This window comes from Procambarus clarkii, chromosome 43 (genome assembly GCF_040958095.1).
Source record: "Procambarus clarkii isolate CNS0578487 chromosome 43, FALCON_Pclarkii_2.0, whole genome shotgun sequence".
Lineage (NCBI taxonomy): Eukaryota > Metazoa > Arthropoda > Malacostraca > Decapoda > Cambaridae > Procambarus > Procambarus clarkii.
In genome coordinates, this window is record NC_091192.1 from 12,897,276 (window position 1) to 12,919,743 (window position 22,468).

At 43.5% G+C, this 22,468-nt stretch overlaps 1 protein-coding gene across 1 annotated transcript in view; it reads left to right on the plus strand.

Moving 5' to 3' along the window:
- crp (cropped) overlaps positions 1 to 8,782 on the plus strand; it is a 102,908-nt gene extending 94,126 nt beyond the window's left edge. The window contains 1 exon segment of the mRNA XM_045738539.2: positions 2,685 to 8,782. Within this exon segment, the coding sequence (XP_045594495.2) occupies positions 2,685 to 3,270 (586 nt within the window). The 3' untranslated portion in view covers positions 3,271 to 8,782.
- The last annotated feature ends 13,686 nt before the right edge of the window (positions 8,783 to 22,468 follow it).

The window sequence follows — 22,468 nt, forward strand, 5'->3', positions numbered from 1 at the left end:
CTTTAGGAATCTTACACTGAGGTGATCATATCCTCGTGATTTGTACTCCTTGGTTTGGGTACTAGTCTGGTGGCATACCTTCGCGCCGTTTTTCCTTTTTGTCTTGTGTTGGGGCGTGTCACACAACTGTGTTGTTGGCGTGGGTTGTTGGCACGTGGCCAGTGGTTCTGTGTGCTAGTGTTCTTGTCCTTTTCATTCCCGTTTTGCTTCTTGCCTTTTTCGTTCCTCATCTTGCCTTCTACACTCTTGTCCCTGGCCGTTGGTGCTGGGGTATTTTTCTTCTGGTCTTTTCTTGTGTTTTTCCGTTTTCTCATTTTATCCTACACATGGTTTTGTGATTTGTTTGTGCCTTTTGGCTCTCCTATTGCCGGGTTTGGGTTTCTGGTTTCCTAGCTTACCCGGCCTGTTGGCGTTTTCACTGTCTCTTGGTTTCCCCTTCTCTGGAATCAGCGCGTCGGGACCATCATCTCTGATCTCCTGGCGGGCTCGACGGCGTTGGGATGTTTTTCTGTACGGCGGACGTTCCATCTCCTCCTTTGCTGGCTTGGGTTTCCGGCTCTGCTGGCTCCGTGGTCGCACCCAAGATCTTTTCCCGGCTCCTCCTCTTCCTAGGCTCGATTGGCTCGTGGCGGGGCCAGTTCAGTTCTGCCTCGAGTCTCTCACTTTGTTGGTGGTCTGGTGGCTTCGTTAATGGTGTTCCACCTGCGTGCTTCTTCTTGGAGGCAGTGTGGGGTTTTTGGTGGTCGTTCCTTTTCTTGTCAATTTTCTGTAGCTGTGTTTGTTGGTGTGGTCTTGTCCTTCTCTTGTGCAGGTTTGGGGCTGTCATCTTGCCCCATACTGTCGCCTCGTATCGTACAGCACTGGCAGAGCCGCTTTAGCTTGCTTTTGGTATTGATGTTATATCTGCGCTGTTTCGCGAGCTGTCTAGTACATTGTTTCACCTCCGGCCTGCTTTTGCGCCGCCTGAGCCATCCAGGTCATTGGACAGTGCTCTTTTCTTTCTTCTCTTCGGTTTGTTGTGGCCCCTTCGGTTCAGGATTGTTCTCCAAGGCTCCTTTTCTGTTGGCACTGGACTGGACGGATTGGGGAGCTTCTTGCTCTCCTCCGGTGCAGGGGTTTTTGCTCTTTCGGTCTTCGTTGTGGTTTTGTTTCGTTTGCAGCCGTTTCCTTCATTTCTGGCAAAGAATGGGATTGCTGCTTTCCGGAGGAGGGTCTCTGGGTTGTGAATGCTTGGTTGGGTGCATCATGTTTTGTGTCTGGTTGCGGCTCTTCGCCGCTATTTGCGCCACGGCTTCTGTGTCCGGAGACACGTTTTGGGTTGATCCAGTTTTCCTTCTTCCCTGTTCGAGGATGCGGGTCTCCCAGGATGTCCGCAGTTATTAAGGCTAGCCAGCCTGCGATATTTCCATGCGCCCATGACGTTCGTAAGTTTGCTGTTCTTGCTGCCGTCTTTGACGACGTGTCGTGGGCTGACATTTGGGCGCTGGGCTTTTGGCGGTCGAACAGGAACCTGGCTGCTCGTTACCTTGTGAATGTCCCTGGGCCTAGTCGGGCCTGTGTCGTTTTGGGTCGGCGGTTGCAGCCAGTTGTCTCGACTTCGAGTTGAGGAGTGAGCAACGACCGCCTCATGGGTACGTCCCTAAGTTTTTCCTCTGGGTAGTTAGCTCTGGGGAGCTGAGGGGGTTCCCCCCAAAGAAACAGCGTTGATTGTAATAAAACACCATTTTCTGGGTGAGACCTAGGAGGCTCCCCGGCATCCCTCCCTCCCTCCGGTCGGCGTTTTTTTGCGTGTTTTGACATCCAGCCTAAGAACTAAAGGGTGGATAGCTGGCGTGTGGGGTCTGGGGCTCCCCCCTTTCCCTTCCCGGGGAGGGAGGAGCTGCGCAGACAGCGGCGCGGTGACGTGTGACGTTATGATAGTTTGCTCAATTCGTTTAGGGGAGTTCTCTCCACTTGTTCGGCATTTGATAGCAATATTTTCACCAGAATACGGGTTTGTTTTGGGATGCTTACCTTTCTGGGTGCCTGACCCGGTCGATGGCACACAGAATGCTTCCAACCACATGGGGGGTTTCTATAGGCCATTACTTCCCTTCCCTCTCTGAGGGGGCCAGGTTCTGGCTCATGGTTCCCGGTAGGCCCATAGAACTCCATACAGGTGACTGATGCCAAAGTCTGACATTAGCATATCAGCCTGGATAAGCTCCGAGGAGCCTCCGGGTCTCGCCCAGAAAATGGTGTTTCATTACATTCAACACTGGTTTTTTTGCCTTGGCCATGGTAGCTTTTGTTGCAGTTTATGGTATTGGATAACATTCATGCAACAGGACTGGCTAGTGAATGCCACATATTCATACTAGTGGACTGACTGACTGACTGACTGATATATTTTCTGATGATATTCTTGTTGTTTTTCTCCCCAGTTTTTCCTGTGTTGTATTTTTTCTATGTGCTCATGTTCCACATTTACTGCTATTGTCTTGTTCACTAACCAAGATATCCTCTCAAATATATCCTAGTTTTATTAAATTTTAAATAATCAAGCATAATGCCTTCTGGCATACATCTAAGTTAGCAGGCAATAGTTCCATGGTGTTTTATATTTAACAACTTGAATTTGCTCGAAAGCAGCCTCGGTTGAATCATTGGGTAAACATGAGTATTATCCTATTCTTCTCTTTCAGGGTGTATATTGTGAACTCGACAAATGCTGCTTGTCAGAAATCTCTCGATACAATTTGTGAGGCTATACGTCACTTGGAGGGTGACCACATGTTCCAGACAGAGGACCAACATCCACGCATCGAAGAAGAGATAATTACAGAAGAAACGCTAACGATTGAAGACCACACTGGTCTTGGAGAAGAGCAGGTACCAGTAACTCTTGGGAGTGGACAGGTGACCCTTGCTGGGGACAATGAACCAATTACCCTGCATATGGTAGGAGAACCTCAAGAAGTTCCTCTTGAACTAACCACAACCCATCGTCCCACTCAGCACTCGACGAGCCTCTCTAACACGAGTCGACTACCCCAGCAATCTACCATTAATCTCACTGCCAATAGTCGTTTGGCTCTGCATCCTGCAACTAATGTCTCCAATTTGTCAACCAGCACGAGGGTTTCACAGCAGCTGCCTAATCATGCCACTGCAAGCATCGAGGCAGTACCTATTTCTAGTATTTCTACCAACACATCTTCCATTTCCTCATCTTCGTCAAATTTACTACAGGCAACAAGACCAGGTGTCATTGTGGTGAAACATCCATAAAATTATTACTTAAGACCTCGTGTGTGGGTCAGCTGTGTTAATAAGCTAAGGAATTTAAATTATGCTACTGTTAACTGCAAGTCTTGAACAACTTGGTGTTTTCTAAATGCGGTTATGGACTCTGCTCTCTCATGCTTGACTTGTGGAACTTGCTATGATACTAAACTGTGCAGCAAAATAAGTAAGATAGTGTTTTACACTGTATGGCATTTTTGAGTGAGTGGTCAGGTAGTAATACCTGAATTGTAAAACTTGTACATAGCAGTTTTCGGTGTATAAAGTGTAGGTTAAGCGTTTGGAGATCTGACAAGTCACCAGATGCACCAAAAGTGACTGGCAGAATCTCATGTGTCATCTGCTTGATTGTTCTGCTTGGATGAAACGTGTTGTCACATTTATATGTAGTGTTTGGGCAGGGCTTTCACCACAAACGAGGCCCTATGTAGGCAGTTGCAATCTGGATCCATACTTTTTAAAGCAGAGCTTTGGGTATGAACAGTGCTAAGGTGTCTTTTGCTTTTGGTTTATATATATATTTTTTTTTTGTTGGCTGTATATCAAAAGATAAATCCATTAATACTGTTGGGTGACAGCTATCCTGGGCATGCTACACGGAGACATATCTGGCTTAGAACTAGAGATCATTAAAACTGAAATTTTAGCGTAGCATATATGCTTTTCAGTTAGTGCAGAGGTTTTGGTCAATTGTTGCCAGATCTACAGCAATTTGTTGTCAATTTTATATTTACCAATACTGTACTATATAATGTAATTTAAAAAGAATGCTTTTCTAATTTGGTACACCATAAGGAAAAGGGGCTTCTCTAAAGTAAGCTAGGTAGTTATCCTTTAATTAACTTCATAATCTGGTCCTGTAAGAGCTGGGGTAACCAGTGACTGGTGATGGCAAATATACTTTCAATTTAGTCCCTCGTCGGTATTTGTAGTTTATGGAAGTTATGCACGTAATTTTCATGCTTGTTGTGGGACATTATTATTTTTTACCGGTGATTTTGAGAAAGACCATAACAAGAAAATCTGTAGGAGCTGCCATGAGGATTGGAACCTATACGCTGAGGTGTTCCCAGGCACACACTCCAGATAACTAGGCCAATACCTAGTAAAAAGATTGCAACGTGGGGTTCTACTGCACCCCCACGAGGATTCCTGAGGTTTCCACTGAAGCCGAACCAGAGTTTCACAATCCCGCCCCCCCCCCCCCCCCCCATGCACTCTGGCTCTGTCATCTAGGAATGTTCCACCTCTGATGCTCCTCTTTCAAAACATAGAGAGTAATCACAACAAAGTGATGCATCAGTGAGAAAATCCGTAGAGGCAGTGATGAGGATTCGAACCTATGCGCTGGGTGTTCCCAGGCTGGGTGGTGGTTGGAGCACGTGCCTGGGAACACCCAGCACATACGTTCGAATCTTCATCATGGCTTCTACAGATGTTAATACATCATGTTAGTGTGATTAGTTTGTGCATTGAAAGAGAAGCCTCAGAGGTAGAACATTCCTGGATGACAGAGCCAGAGTGCTCTGGCACTCTGGGGGGAAGGGATTTGTGTGAAAAGCTGGTTTGGCTTCAGTGGAAGCCTCGGGAATCCTTGTGGGGTGCAGTAGTACCCCCAGGTTGCAATGCTTTTACCATGTCCTGGCCTAGTTGTCTGGAGCGTGTGCCTGTTAACACCCAGCACATAGGTTCGAATCCTCTTCACGGCCTCCACGGAGTTTCTTAATGATGCATCACATTAGTGTGATTACTCTGTGTACAGTAACGAGAATCTGGAAACTACCAGTAATGAAGGATATGTAGTTGTCAGCCACCGTGTATGATCTAGATATTTTTTGAGTTCATCGACGTGTTTGTGTAATACTTTTAATAACTTTGGACCTTGCTATTAAATAGCACGTATATATATCCCTATGATATGTTTGTTAATGATTAGTGCTTTCAAATTATGTTTCTTTTGGAAAATCGAAACATATAAAACCCCAAAATTCTATTCCTTTGAGGCCAAGCCTTCCGTGTGAAACTCACTTTAATAACTCCTACAAAATACATCAAACCAAATATTTTGTTGACATGTATGGGCTATTTACATAAAGTTGTGTTCTCTTTTGTTGCCTCTATTAAAAATGGAAACATTTTGATTTCTTGGTTTTAGAGTGTAAATCACTAATGAGAAGTTTTGTTTGTTGTATGGTACAGTTTCCTATTGACATAAATTTGGGAAATAAATGTAAATAATGTACATTTATTGTACAAATGCTCAAAAATGGGAGTGTGAAAATTAAACTTAATTTATTGTTCACGATATTAAAGATAAAAAGTCGATAAATTGACATTTGATTTGATATTATATGACCATTTCAATGAATGTAGGCATGGGTTTAAGTCGGTGTCCTATTAGCTCATTACATTAAAAAAAATATCTGCATAAATTTTAAAAGGACACTCCCAGACTATAGTTGTCCTTGGTAACTTCAGCAAATATGAGTTATTGTGATTGTGATGTACCTTGGTAGAGGATGCATGGTTGTAGGTTTGCTCCAAACTAGCAATGTGTAGGGATTTACCTCCTTTTCATTCCCAAAGTTCTTTGTGAATTGAAAGAGCTGTGTGCACATTATAACAGGTTTGGATGCCATTCTCATGCCCCCTAGTGTATCCTGGATGTTACATTATTCTATATTACATAGAAATGTTGGTTTTGTATATTTGGAGATATACAAATACAAAAGATACACCCCACTTGTATGTAGATAATTAATAGGGATTGGGAAAATTAGATTTTTATATCGATACAATGTTACGGAGGGTACAGTTTACAGGTGCTTGTTTCTCTGTGTTTTACTGCTAGAACACCATCCAATATGTATGTCAAAAGTGGAAGTGGTAATGAAATACTGTACATACAGCATATTTACATTTGTTGGTATGCAATGCAGTTTAATTTCTCTCCCATTAGTGTATATAAAAATTGGAATACCTTAACAAAAGTACAAGGCAGCTTGCACGTAAGTGTATTATATTAATTTTTTTTAATTGAAGCAATCTTAAGTGAATAATCAGTGCAGTGTGGACAAGTCAAATTTAGTTTTATATTTTGGCCAGAGTATAATGTTAATTCCATTAGAATGTTGTTAACATTTAAAAATGGTACATGTGCTTGGCCAAGAAAAGCTTATTTTTAATGGCAGTTACATAGTAACAAGTTGCTTCTGTGGAGCATTATGTACTAGCTGTACTCAATATGTATAAACATAACAAATGTACAGAGCAAATTAGCATTAACTATTAGTAAGGGAAGGGGTCCAGTCATGTGTCCAGGATAGAAATTGCATTGATAATATGAAAATGTTCCCATGCCACTTGAAGTTGAAAGCATTTTGAGGTCGGCTTCCTGTGCTCTACCTTGGCCAGTTTGTGCACCAGTTTCTTCAAGAGAATATTAACATGATTGAATTGAAAATTTGTGTGAATGTGCCACCTGGTATATTTTGAGATTTGCTCTTGTGATTTTGATACTTTTTTAATTAAAAGAAAATCACTCGGCTGAGCTTTTGGCTGTCACGGGCCGCTTATTTAGGGGATAGGGTTTATACTTAATGACTTTTCATTTATAGGCCTTTCAGTCTTGTCAAATATAAACTTACTGGGAGGCTTCAGCATTTGCTCAAGTAGGGTACTTCAGGACTAGTTCTGTTTTGGCACGGGAGGTATCCCTGGTTGGTATGTCATGGGATTTTGTACTGAGAATGGAATTTGGGTAGATAACCTTATGCTAGTTTTAAGAGTTAGTCTTGGACCATTGGAAGTTTGAACATATGCCAAATTTTACTGTGTCATCTCTTGTGCCAGAAAAGAACTTTGTCTTACCTCATTACAATTTTTGGAAGCAGTCCATGGTGTCTTAAGCACCCAATAGCAGCATAGGGTTGAAGTTTTGCAGCTTGGGTGACTGGACAGCGAGTTGAAAATTTGCAGTCTTCGTGTCATAACAAATTTACAATTCAATGTAGCAATGTCCACATTTTAAAGCAGTTAAATGGGAGGAGAGGTAAGGCCAGTAAACACTTGAAGTCAAATTCAGATTTTATATTAATTTTGTTTAGCTCCTCCATATTGATACTGCCAGCTCTCACATGCTGCTATTGGCTGCTTGGTGTGGCTTTCATATTTTCTTATTCTCATTGAACATTTGTAATTAACTGTACATTGAGTACAGTGTTATTGTAGACATTATTACCATATTGCACAGTCATGTGTAAACGTAATCTGTGTGTTGAGGAACTTTTTTTTTTTTTTTTTTAAATCAAAGTTTTAAACTTTGAAGTTAGGTTTTGTGAATGCACTGATTGTGGGACAAGTTGGTGTGCGAGTTTTACAACTGGCATAACATATGTAAGTGAGAGTATTTGAACTGTCAAGTGTTTTCCAGAGAGGAACTATTGGAGCTGGCATAGATCTAATTCAGTACAGTATTAATGTTAGTAAACACTGCAAAACTGATTTTGCTGTGATCTTTCTTGCAGAAGGCAGAGTACAAAATCAAATTTCAATATAATGGTTTAGATGAAATGTTTTTCATCAAAATTATAAACATTGCCACAAGGAAAGTAACAAATGTCTAACTACTGTATGTGCATTAGTGTTTAAAGAAAAATTCAGCAGTGGTTGTCAATTTTGAAACAGCCATTGTGAACTTCTGCTATATGAATCTCAAATTAAGTGATTATTAACTTTAACAAAGGTCAGTCATTGCTAACTACATATTTTAATTAGCAACAACTTGCACTTGGTGTGCAAGGTATTTGAAAGTACAAATATTTATTACTTTTCTCCCAAGTTTTGATATGTTACTGTCCTTTGGATGTCCATATTTTCTCCTGAAAAGCTAAAAAACTGCCAGTAAATTTTAAGGAGTAGAATGTGAAAGTTTTGATTTTTAAGTTTTGGGGAAAATGTAGACTTCCACTGGAGTGAAATGCAAAGGTCTAATACTCTCACTGTCATATGCAAACATATTGTGTATAGATGGTGTTTTTTTTCTTCTACAGTGATGGTAAAATGGTGTTGACACCGGTGTTGAGTGCTGCAACATGTTTGTAATTATGCTCCCACTTGTGTATGCAGGTCGTTACTGCAGTGATGAAAAAGTTCCCATTACATTGAGATTTCACATAGTGCAGTAACAGGAACCCAGAACTCTGCTCTGTCAAACATTTGTATATAATTAGGCTGGATTGCTGCAGTGATGTTACCCAGTGCTTTGGCCACCACTTGTCTGCAGGCTGACTCCTTAAAAAAACCAAAGATTTGTACTTTTTGTTACCCTGTCAGTTTTGTGTCTTCATTAATAATTGTACATTTTGAGTTAAGTCTGAACCTCGCAAAAACTCCAAACCCAAACATTTCCTAGCAGGCATCTGCTTCATTTTTTTTAATCCAACTTTATTTTCCTCACAAATATTATATAACTGGAGATATAATATGGAAAAAAGATTTTACCTTGTTTGTATTATCCTTTATGTAGTACTGTACTTATATTCTTGCACCCCATAATCAAGAGAAAGGGTTGTTGGGTTCACAGAATGTCATCCACTTGCTTGAAGTTAGTTATTTGATTTATATCTCGCTTTTCAGGTTGAATTAACGACTTTAAATGTGTTGTGTTCACTTTCAGCCTGTATTGTAAACACTTAATGTGTGTTTACAATATAGCCTGGTGTTATTAAACCCCAGGCTGTGAGCCTTCTTTTGATAATACATGTTGCTTCCAGACTGTCTCTGGCAGTCACTTGTCCCTGGATAGCTTCCTTGGTGAATCGGATGCCTTTGATATTGCTCGCCTTGTGCGCTTTGCATCTTGGCATTTGTATTGGCATCTTGGTGACATTAAGCACCTTATGAATATTCTGCAACTTTGATGGTGATACATAGTCTTCCTGGCTTAGCACCTTCTTTTGATAATTACTTACTTGATAATACACCTAAATAAGCATAACCCCCATTATATTATTTATATTAGAGATTAAACCCAATTATCACTACCATATGAAATGTTCATCCTGTAAGTTTGCCGTTTGCTGCATAAATCTTTGTGAAGTTTTAAATAAAATAAAAACAATTCTGTTGACTTCCAGCTAGGGTTGTATTTTTACACGGCAAGTAGTCATCAAAAAGGTGCCAAGCTGGGAAGACTTTGCTGCATGCTCTTGTCACTGGATATTCAGTAGGCTAAATATTCAGGTCTTTGGATGCCAATATGAGGGCATAAGGCGAGGATCAAGGGACAAGTGATCCCAAGGAATACTAGAAAAGCAAGATACCATAGTTTTGGAAGTGTGACATTCTTCAGGAGGTGCACGACAAGGTGGGACAAGCAGCTGGGAAATGTTCCATTTGTGCCCATGAGTTAATCATGGGTGGCGGATGTGCAACCTAGCCACAGCCCACTACCTTACAGATTTAGGAGAGCCAAGTTTACTTGTAATGCCAGACCAACGACCTTCCCAACAATCGCAGAATGAACGAGTAGAAATCCGAATAAGGAATCCCTTTCCAGGAAACAGGACAAATGTGAATGTCATCCTTAGCAGCAGTGGACACTGCTGCTAAGGACAATATTCACATTTGTGTTCAAATGAATTAGTGTTACCTTAAATTCTTTATTCATTTAAGGTAACACTAACGTGTTAGGAACCCAGCAAATTAACCGTCATAAGTCTGCTAGAGATATAAAACAGTCAGTATTCTGAACCATAGAGGGGGGGGGGGGACCACTGAAAGAGTCTACCACAATGCCAAAGGAATATTGAAGTTGGAGAAACAGCTGACAAAGGTTATACAAAATTACAAAAACTTACTGCTGCGAAGATGCTGGTCATGGGATCAAGAGGCATACATAAGTTTGGTCAGGAAAGACGGTGGAGTAGTCAACACTATCGGTGGACTTTAACCCATCTGTGAACAGATGAAGGTCAAACCTTCATGTGGGTGAAGGTTTGTACCTTCCTTCCCCCTCCCTTTCTGGCCTGTTATCGTCGTGAGAGGGCTTGTTGGGCAGCTGCTGGAGTGTGATGCTCCATGGGTCAGTCCTCTGTCCTTTTGAAGCCTTATGCTCCTGCTGTTGTCTTTACCAATTTTGCCAGAAAAATTTTCCTTTTCCTTGTGTTTCATTTTTCTCCCCCTCTCTTCTCGTTTCTAACTGTCATTTCCTGCCGACCTTTTGCCAGTCTTGATTATTCTTTTGGACTTCTTCTATTTTGATGCCCGGGTGTTTGGGGAGGCACTCTCTCACCCGTAGAACTGCAGTACCCAATGTCACGAACTAGGGGACGCTTTTATTGTCGATCCAGCTTTCGTCGCTAAACCCAATCTCGACGGACTGATGGTTCTAAAGGTGGCAATTGTGGGGCGTATACTCACGACACACTCCTAGGGGGCCCCGGTAACATGTCTCATGTTGGGTATCCTATCCTCTAATTGTGGCTCCGTGGTGGGTAAAGGGTAATACTTTCATTCGTGAATGAAAGTATTACCTCTTTTTTTTTCATGTCGCTGATTACTGTTCTTATGACTTCTCAGGCTCGTGAGATGGGTGACCAAGGCCCCGAGTCGGAATGTGTTGGAAGACCGGGCTCTGTAGCCCTTGCTACATTGGGCCCAGACCTAGCTGCTCCTTTGACCCTCCTGATTACTCCCGCCGGCTTCCCTCCCTCGTCTGTGGTTGGGTCGAGCCACACACCCCCAGCGGTGACCACCTCGTCCCCTGGCACGACTCGGTCTCTCATTTTGACTGCTGCACCTTTTAACCCCTCTCTCTCTATGGGTTCTCAATGTCGTTCCTGCCACGGCCGCACTCGCACGATCCCTTCCCATACTAATACGTACCAAGCCTTGTTTGGTCCTGTTTCGTGGGCTAAATACTTTGATCTCCTCCCTCAGGGTTCTACATCTCCTGACGATTTCTCACTTCATAAACATGTTGATTCAGTGGATGCCTCTGTTACTTTTAACCCCACCCGTTCAGGTACACGTGTCGTCGCTGCTCCTTCACCTGAGGCAGCTACCCACTTAGCCGCATTGTCCTGCATTGGGGAGACCCTGTTCGGGTCTCCAAAAACACTCTGTTAAATGCCAGTGTTAACGCTTTTCTCCCGTACCATGTTGCAACTGGTGTTAGGGACCTAAATGACTGCCATGAGGATATTAAACCTATCCTCGAAGCCCAAGGCCATTCTGTCCTCCAGGTGGACACGTTCACTCGACCCCTTCGTGGTCGCCGCCGTCAGCCCCTTTGAGTTGTAAAAATCACCTTCAATAGTAGGTCTTCTTCTGGATGGTAGGACCCTACTACCTTCTATAATTCTTGCTGGTGCCAGGTGCTCCGTTCTGGAGTACATCCCCTCTCCTAGACTTTGTAATAAGTGCTGGAAGTTTGGGCATGATGACCTCATATACACAAGTCTTGTTTCTCTATTCCCCATGTGTGGGGACGATAGCCACTCTAAGATTGCTCATCTCTCCAGGCTCGCTGCCTCAATTGTGGTGAGGCCCACCCTACTTTCTCCCTGCACGTGTATCTACTACAAGCTTGAGGAAGCAGTCCTCAACTTGAAACACCAAGATCATTTGACTTTTCCTGAAGCGAAACACCAAGTCTGCTGTCTCCACCCTTTCACTGGCGAATCTTATGCTCATGTGTTGTTTTCTACCTGTCCTTGTCCTTCCCTCCTCCCTCAGTCCCACAGCTGCGTTTCCAGGCCTTGGACCTGGACACGCCCACAATCTCCTCCCCTATTCCTTTACGTTCTGTCCCGGAAGGTCTCCCTCCTGATTCTCCTCCTGGAGTTTCACCCCCTTCCTACCCTGTCCGCCATGTCTCCTGTGTCTTCTTTTCCTTCTCCCCCCGATCCTTCTTCCCAACCCTCTCCACAGTCTCTTGGCCCTCCACATGCCATCTGTGTGTCCAGGCTGATGTCCATCATCCTCCCAGCAATCTTCATGTTGTTCACTCCCGTTCTTCTTCTCCTGTCGAGACCATTGAGTTTGTCGTCCAGTACGTTGTTACTGGAACACCTGTCTCTCTAAGTTAGAAACTGTAAGCCTGGCTCTCTCCTTCCTCCTCCCTAGCGGGTAAGAAGGCATCGCTTTCTTCCTCGCCCCCCAACTCTGACTATCACTACGTCCCCTCCCATTTCGGTGGTCGGGTCCCCCTGTCCCAGCTATGGAAGTTTCTTATGCCCCCGATTCCCTCTCGGTTGCTGTCCTTGCTGAGGTGCGCTCCCCGGTTTCTGCCCCTCCTCCTCCTGTCTTTGACAGCCACTCTGTTGTCTTCTCCTCCTCCAGACCTCGTCTGTCTACCTCTGGTCTGTCCTCTCGCTCCCTTCCCTCCATCCTTACTAAGTTTACCCATACCCCCTATCCCTGATTTTGCTGATCCTGATTCTGGTCCTGAGCTTCTTTAATATACTGTGTTTTTCCTTACCTTTGTTTCTTCATTGTTCTCTGTTGCTGTCCTTTCTCTTTTTGATAATGTCTATTCTTCAATGGAATATTCGTGGATTTTATGCCACCTTCCATGAACTATAACTTCTGATTACACAGTTTTCACCACTTTGTGTTTGTCTCCAGGAGCTGATGTTTGGTGCTTATCCTGGTCGCTTTCGTGGTTATTCCTTTCTCTCCTCCCTCAGCTCTTACTGGGGCCCATAATTCTACTGCTCTCTTGATTCGTACTGATATTCCCTTCGTCCCCCTACTGTTTCCATCGCCTATCCATTGTTCTGCTGCCCGTGTTTTTGTGAGTAAATGATATACAGTCTGTTCCATTTATACTCCCCCAAATGTACCGTTTAGCCGCATTGTCCAGCATTGGAGAGACCCTTGTTAAGATCTCCAAAGTGCCCAGGTTAAATGCCAGTATTGGCCCTGTACTCCTCCCGCACCATGTTGCGACTGGTGTTAGGGACCTGAAAGACTGCCACTAATATATTAAACATATCCTTGAAGCCCAAGGTCATTCTGTCCTCCAGGTTGATACGTTCACCCGACCCCCTCGTGGTCGTCGCCGTCAGCCTCTTCGAGTTGTGAAAATCACTTTGGATGGCAGAACCCTTCTACCTTCTATAATTCTTGCTGGTGCCAGATGCTCCATTCATTAGTACATCCCCTCTCCTAGGCTTTGCAATAAGTGCTGGAAATTTGGGTATGGTGCCCTCAAATGCTCAAGTGTGATGTCTCTGTGCTCCATAAGTGGGGACTGTTCACTCTAAAGCTGAGTGCTCTTTTCCCCAAGCTTGATGAGTCAATTGCGGTGACGCCCACCCTACATTCTCCCGCAAGTGTATACTCTACAAATTTGAGGAAGCCATCCTCGATTTGAAGTACCGCGAACGTTTGTCTTTTCCTGAGGCAAGGCGCCATGTCAGCCGTGACTCCAATTTCGTTAAGTATCTTATGCTCGTGTTCTGCGTTCCACCTCTTCCCGACCTTCCCTCCTTTCTCAGTCTCACAATCGTTTCCAGGCCTTAGGCCCAGATATGCCCACCACCACCTCACCTGCTCCCTTTCGTTCTGAACCACGGGATCCTCCTAATTCTCCATCTGGTGTTTCCCCTCCTTTCTTCCCAGTCTGCTGTGTCTCCTGTGTCTTCTTTCCCGTCTTCCCCAATTCCTTCTCCTCAACCCTCCCCTCTGTCCCTTGATCCTCCATGTCGCCTGTCTGTCCAGCCTGTTGTCCATCATCCTCCCAGCAACCTTCATGGCGTTAGCTCCCGTTCCTCTTCTCCTGTTGAGACAATTGAGTCTGTTGCCCAGTACGTTGCTGCTGACACACCTGTCTCTTTGAGTCAGAAACGTAAGCCTGGCTCCTCTCCTTCCTCCTCCCTGGCAGGTAAGAAGGCGTCACTTTTTTCCTCGCCCCCCCCCCCCCACCTCTGACTCTATCACTGCGTCCCACTCCCATTTCAGTGGTCGGGCCCCCTGTCCCAGCTATGGAGGGTCCTTTAACCCCCCGATTCTCTCTCGGTTGCTGCCCTTGCTGAGGTGCACTCTCCTGTTTCTTCCCCCCTCCCCGGCTGTCCTTGACCATCCCTCTCCGCTGTCTACTACTCTGGACTCTGTCCGTCCGCCTCTGGTCTGTCCTCCCGCTCCCTTAATTCCATCATCCTTACTAAGTTTACCCATGCCCCCCTAACCCTAGTTTCTCTGACCCTGATCCTGGACTTCTTTAATATTTTGTGTTCTTCTTTGCCTTTGTTTCTTCATTGTTCTCTGTTGCTGTTCTCTCTCTTTTTGACAATGTCAATTCTTCAATGGAATATTCGTGGATTTTATGCCAACTTCCATGAACTCCAACTTCTGATTACATAATTTTCACCGCTTTGTGTATGTCTCCAGGAGCCGATGCTTGGTGCTCGTCCTGGTCACGTTCGTGATTATTCCTTTCTCTCCTCCTCCCCATCTCTTGCTGGGGCCCATAACTCTACTGCTCTCTTGATTCGTACTGATATTCCCTTCGTCTCCCTACTTTTTCATTTGTCTATCTAATGTTCTACAGCCTGTGTCTTTGTGAGTAAATGGTATACTGTCTGTTCCATGTATCTCCCCCCACATGTCCCGCTTTCTCTTCCTGATCGTAAGCACCTCCTGGACTCCTTGCCACAGCCTGTGCTCCTGTTGGGTGATATCAACTGTCGACATACCCTTTGGGGTGATATCAACTGTCGACATACCCTTTGGGGTGATGTTCTGATAAACACCCGGGGCCGCCTTCTCGAACCGTTTGTCCTCTCTTCTTCCCAGTCTCATCAGAATTCTGGTGAACCCACTCATGTGGACTCCCGCACTCGCACCCTTTCCTGTTCTGATCTTTCTCTCTGCTCGTCGTCTCTTTACTAAGATTTCACGTGGCGGGTTCTTGATGACCTCCATAACAGTGACTACTTCCCCATTCTTGTTACCTTTTTCTCTTTCCACCCTCCCCTCTCCTTCCCTAGGTGGCGGTTTGCCAAAGCTGACTGGAACATATTCACCCTCCGTGCTACTCTCTTGGACCTTTCCACTCTGCCTCTCCCTCGTGCCCTCCTTCTTTTTCATGACACCGTCTTCAACACTGTCCTCAGCTCTATTCCTCGCTCTACCTCCCAGGGTACGCAGAAGTGCGTTCCCTGGTGGAATGCGGACTGTGCTCGGGCTGTCCGCTGTAAGTGTGCAGCCTGGAAGAAACACCGACGCCGACATATGGCTGATTCTTTTATTTTGTTTTGGAAGACAAGTGCGGTGGCCCGTAGGACCATCCGTACAGCTAAACGTGTATTCCTTGCTCTATCTTGATGTTCTAGAGCAGGTTGCTCTATCTAACTAGGTGAGTACGTGAGAGTTGGAAATCTTATGTCTCCACCATTACGTCCGATACCCACCACCAAGTGTCAACCATAAAGGTGTGCCACCTTTATGGTGACCCACCACCAAGTGTCTCTGGGTCTCCAGACTGACTGGTTGATTGATGAAGATTAATCCACCCAAGAGGTGGCACGGGCACGAATAGCCGGTAAGTGCGAGATTTTATTTATATATACAAGAGTTCTTACATTCTTGTACAGCGACTAGTACGCGTAGCGTTTTGGGCAAGTCTTAATCCTATGTTCCCTGGACTACGACCCCGCGAAAAATCGTTTAACAACCAAGTATACATTTTACTGTTGAGTTAAACAGAGGCTACAGTTAAGGATTTGCGCCCAGTAAATCCTTAATGCCCCTGCCCAGGGCACGAATAGCCCGTAAGTGGTAGATTTCTTTCCACAGACGTGGCACACATTTACAATGCTAACCAACCACTGTTTCACGTACTATAGTACATTCTATTCATCATTCATTGCTCCCTTGTAGAATTTTGTATGTAGTAATCATGTTCCCCCCTTTAACTCGTACCTCTTAGCTCTGATGTTAGTCTAGAGGCATACCTCTGGACTTCCTTAAGCTTTGTTTTGTACTTAACAAGATACAGACTCCATGCTGGTGCCGCATTTTCCAAAACTGGATTCTTGAGGCAGTTCTTATGATGGCCAACCTTGCATCACCGCCGATGATGTCTATTTGACGTGCCTCGAGAGACTGGTTCGGGGTGATATCAACCTCCCAGGATAACAGCTCTCCCTCCCATAGCTGAGTGTTTGCAGTTAAACAACAAGCCCTCTCAGATATCAGCTGAGTTCTGGCCCTGCGTTCTTCGGAACATGGTCTGGTAATCGCTTTACAATGGGTATTTGATCCTTCATGGAATGGACAGCATTCACTAAATACAGATTTTATGTCGCTAAAAACACGTTGAAATTTACGTTCCGACCAAAGTTTATCACTCACATTCTGATTATAATTTGTTTACATTGCAATCAGGTATTGGTGAGACCTATCATTCAAAAGTTAATTATCATAACTGTAACTTGGGAGGGATAATAACTGTTGCTTGGGAGGGATAATAACTGTAGCTTGGGAGGGATAATAACTGTAGCTTGGGAGGGATAATAACTGTAACTTGGGAGGGATAATAACTGTTGCTTGGGAGGGATAATAACTGTAGCTTGGGAGGGATAATAACTGTAACTTGGGAGGGATAATAACTGTTGCTTGGGAGGGATAATAACTGTTGCTTGGGAGGGATAATAACTGTTGCTTGGGAGGGATAATAACTGTAGCTTGGGAGGGATAATAACTGTAACTTGGGAGGGATAATAACTGTTGCTTGGGAGGGATAATAACTGTAGCTTGGGAGGGATAATAACTGTAGCTTGGGAGGGATAATAACTGTAACTTGGGAGGGATAATAACTGTTGCTTGGGAGGGATAATAACTGTAGCTTGGGAGGGATAATAACTGTAACTTGGGAGGGATAATAACTGTAACTTGGGAGGGATAATAACTGTAGCTTGGGAGGGATAATAACTGTAGCTTGGGAGGGATAATAACTGTAACTTGGGAGGGATAATAACTGTAACTTGGGAGGGATAACTGTAGCTTGGGAGGGATAATAACTGTTGCTTGGGAGGGATAATAACTGTAGCTTGGGAGGGATAATAACTGTAGCTTGGGAGGGATAATAACTGTAGCTTGGGAGGGATAATAACTGTAGCTTGGGAGGGATAATAACTGTTGCTTGGGAGGGATAATAACTGTAGCTTGGGAGGGATAATAACTGTAGCTTGGGAGGGATAATAACTGTAGCTTGGGAGGGATAATAACTGTTGCTTGGGAGGGATAATAACTGTAGCTTGGGAGGGATAATAACTGTAGCTTGGGAGGGATAATAACTGTAGCTTGGGAGGGATAATAACTGTTGCTTGGGAGGGATAATAACTGTAGCTTGGGAGGGATAATAACTGTTGCTTGGGAGGGATAATAACTGTTGCTTGGGAGGGATAATAACTGTAGCTTGGGAGGGATAATAACTGTAGCTTGGGAGGGATAATAACTGTAGCTTGGGAGGGATAATAACTGTAGCTTGGGAGGGATAATAACTGTAGCTTGGGAGGGATAATAACTGTAGCTTGGGAGGGATAATAACTGTTGCTTGGGAGGGATAATAACTGTTGCTTGGGAGGGATAATAACTGTTGCTTGGGAGGGATAATAACTGTAACTTGGGAGGGATAATAACTGTAACTTGGGAGGGATAATAACTGTAACTTGGGAGGGATAATAACTGTAGCTTGGGAGGGATAATAACTGTAGCTTGGGAGGGATAATAACTGTAACTTGGGAGGGATAATAACTGTAACTTGGGAGGGATAACTGTAGCTTGGGAGGGATAATAACTGTTGCTTGGGAGGGATAATAACTGTAGCTTGGGAGGGATAATAACTGTAGCTTGGGAGGGATAATAACTGTAGCTTGGGAGGGATAATAACTGTAGCTTGGGAGGGATAATAACTGTAGCTTGGGAGGGATAATAACTGTTGCTTGGGAGGGATAATAACTGTAGCTTGGGAGGGATAATAACTGTAACTTGGGAGGGATAATAACTGTTGCTTGGGAGGGATAATAACTGTTGCTTGGGAGGGATAATAACTGTAGCTTGGGAGGGATAATAACTGTAGCTTGGGAGGGATAATAACTGTAGCTTGGGAGGGATAATAACTGTAACTTGGGAGGGATAATAACTGTAACTTGGGCGGGATAACTGTAGCTTGGGAGGGATAATAACTGTTGCTTGGGAGGGATAATAACTGTAGCTTGGGAGGGATAATAACTGTAGCTTGGGAGGGATAATAACTGTAGCATGGGAGGGATAATAACTGTAGCTTGGGAGGGATAATAACTGTAGCTTGGGAGGGATAATAACTGTTGCTTGGGAGGGATAATAACTGTAGCTTGGGAGGGATAATAACTGTAACTTGGGAGGGATAATAACTGTTGCTTGGGAGGGATAATAACTGTTGCTTGGGAGGGATAATAACTGTAGCTTGGGAGGGATAATAACTGTAGCTTGGGAGGGATAATAACTGTAGCTTGGGAGGGATAATAACTGTAGCTTGGGAGGGATAATAACTGTAGCTTGGGAGGGATAATAACTGTAGCTTGGGAGGGATAATAACTGTTGCTTGGGAGGGATAATAACTGTTGCTTGGGAGGGATAATAACTGTTGCTTGGGAGGGATAATAACTGTAACTTGGGAGGGATAATAACTGTAACTTGGGAGGGGATCCCACAGAAATTTGACGACTTCCCTGATTGGTCAGTACTCTCACAGCTCTGGTTGATACCTGGTTGATGGGGTTCTGGGAGTTGTTCTACTCCCCAAGCCCGGCCCGAGGCCAGGCTTGACTTGTGAGAGTTTGGTCCACCAGGCTGTTGCTTTGGAGCGGCCCGCAGGCCCACATACCCACCACAGCCTGGTTGGTCCGGCACTCCTTGGAGGAAACAATCTAGTTTCCTCTTGAAGATGTCCAAGGTTGTTCCGGCAATATTTCTTATGCTCGCTGGGAGGGTGTTGAACAACCGTGGACCTCTGATGTTTATACAGTGTTCTCTGATTGTGCCTATGGCACCCCTGCTCTTCACTGGTTCTATTCTGCATTTTCTTCCATATCGTTCACTCCATTACGTTGTTATTTTACTGTGTAGATTTGGTACTTGGCCCTTCAGTATCTTCCTCGTGTATATTATTTGGTATTTCTCTCGTCCCCTTTCTAGTGAGTACATTTGGAGGGCTTTGAGACGATCCCAATAATTTAGGTGCTTTATCTCGTCTATGCGTGCCGTATATGTTCTCTGTATTCCCTCTATTTCAGCAATCTCTCCTGCTTTGAAGGGGGAAGTGAGTACTGAGCAGTACTCGAGACGGGACAACACAAGTGACTTGAAGAGTACAACCATTGTGGTGGGATCCCTGGATTTGAAAGTTCTTGTAATCTGTCCTATAATTTTTCTGGGTGACGCAATATTTGCTTGGTTATTCTCCTTAAACGTTAGGTCGTCGGACATCATTATTCCCAAATCCTTTACATGTTGTTTTCCTGTTATGGGCAGATTTGATTGTGTTTTGTACTCTGTATTATGTTTAAGGTCCTCATTTCTACCGTATCTGAGTACCTGGAATTTATCACTGTTAAACATCATGTTACTTGCTGTTGCCCAGTCGAAAACTTTATTAATATCAGCTTGAAGTTTTTCAATGTCTTCAGCCGAGGTAATTTTCATACTGATTTTTACTCTCTTGATTTCAGCGACTAACCATCATGTGAGATGGGAATATTAGATAAACTTATAGCTAGTTTTTGTTTTGTTATCTACATTGTGTAATCTATCATACAGATTAGGGTAGCAGAACATTGTTGTGTAACAATGTGCTTTTTAATTACACATTGTTGTAAATAAAAAAATAACTATTGCAAGATTTTCTGCCCGATTTTTACCAAGGCTTTGTAGTGCTGCTTTTAAATCAGTGCAGATTCGTTCAAGGAATCTTAACGCCATAACAATGGCAGTTAGCTCTGCTTGCGTTGAAGAAGCATAGCTCTCAATACGGGCTTTTCCTTCATTTCCGTGTTGTAAGGCATTATTCCTAATTGCAGTGTATGCTGCACCAGCCCTGCCATTGACAGGGTTAGATGACCCGTCATTGTAGATTTGATCTAACTCATTTCCGGCTTCTTTATAGATTTCCTCCAGATAATTGTGCCTTATTTCTTGACCTATCATGTTGGACTTTTTCGTTGCCATTTCATTGATGTTGATCCTGCATGGGTCATCCTCCCAGGGAGGTAACCTCTCTACAGGCAGGAGCTCACGGGCTTGCTCAAGCAGGTGAAGTTCTTCGAGGTAGCAGACTGATCTGTAATGCCATTTCTCTGTCCTCCACTCTGTATCATCCACCCCTGTATCAACCTCTCTGTATTATCCACTATGTATCATTCACCCCAATCATCCACCCTGTATAATCCACTATATCATCTATCCTGTATCATCCACCATGTATCATCCACTCTGTATCCTGTACCCTGTATCATCCGCTCTCTCTCTCACCCATCCAGTATCATCTACTTGTTATCATCCCCCTGTATCCTCCACCCTATATCATTCACTGTATCATCCAACCTATATCATTTACTCTATCATCCACCCTATATCTACTACCCTATACCATCCACCCTGTATTATCCACCCTGTATCATCCACGCTCTATCATCCGCCCTCTGTCATCTACCCTGTACCATCCATCTCACCCATATCGAGTCATCAGTGAGCAAGACAAGGTAAATAAAAGACCATTACAACCTGTTAACTGTTCTCTTGTGGATACTGGAATCACAAAAAGATAGGCTTGAATTTACTCTTCACATATGCAACGTTATAGGGCAGGATAGGCTTCAAACCACTAAATTTTCACATATACAATGTTATAAGAACAATATAGGTTACAAATTCAATTTTTCACATACGCAATCTTATAAGGTATGAAAAGCTTCATAATAATTAAATTTTCACATATAACTTTATAACGGCAAGTACACTTCAAAATATTTCACTCTTCACGTATACAACAATAGAGGGCAATATAGGCTTCAAAATAATTAACTTTTCACATATACAACATTATTGGGGCGTAATACATCAAATTGTTAATATCTAACTGTTCTCTTAAATGACTAGAATGCCATGCAAGAAATTTACAGTTTATTAGTTGTGTACTTCTAAGATGTATTATACAAACTATGTTGACCAAACCACACACTAGAAAGTTAAGGAACGACGACGTTTCGGTCCGTCCTGGACCATTCTCAAGTCGATTTTTGAGGATGGTTAAAGTCAAAAATCGACTTGAGAATGGTCTAGGACGGAACGAAACGTCGTCGTCCCTTAACTTTCTAGTATGTGGATTGGTCAACATATTTCAGCCACGTTATTGTGACTCCTCGTCTGCATACAAACTATATAGCTGTATTATTGGACCACTAAACTCATGACTGAGTCAATCACTGATTCTGTTTTATTTTTCACTACAGTCCAGTTGTAATTACTACAGTCGTATTGTGATGAGGTAAATTGTGCGTTAGAGCATTTATTATGAATGTGACAAAACGGGTGTTTGGTTGAATATTAGGCTGAAGCTGTGAGTTTCAGCCGGAGAGCTAACTGTATTTGTTGACAGTGAGGCAATAGTGTGCTACACTACTCAACTTCAATCATTCATAGTTCATGATGGGGGAGTGGGGCGATTGGCAGAACTTTTAGCATGGATTATGCTTTTTTTTTTAGAGTGATGGTAATCTTTTCCAGGGTATTTTAGGTGGGTCTTTTTTTTATTTTACTGGGTGTTGAGAATGTCTTAAATAGACATTCTCAACATAAATTGAATGTGTTGAGTGTTGTCTCAAATAGGGTGTCGGGAAATAAGTTTTTTACAGGGGGTTTGTTATTTTTTACAGTGTTACGTGTCTTTTACAGTGTTAAGTATGTTTTACAGGGTGTTCATATTTTGTATCGGGGGAGTCTTGTGATTTTTACAGGGTGAAATATCATTTACAGGGTGTTAAGTGTCTTTACCGGTGTTAACAACTTACACTTGAAGTGTTTTCCTTGACGTGAAAGTTTTCAGCCTTAACTTCAGAATTAAATAGCAAGACACAACGTAACATGCAATATTACTACCTACCAGCCAGTGTTAGGGTTCAGTTGTGCCTGTGTT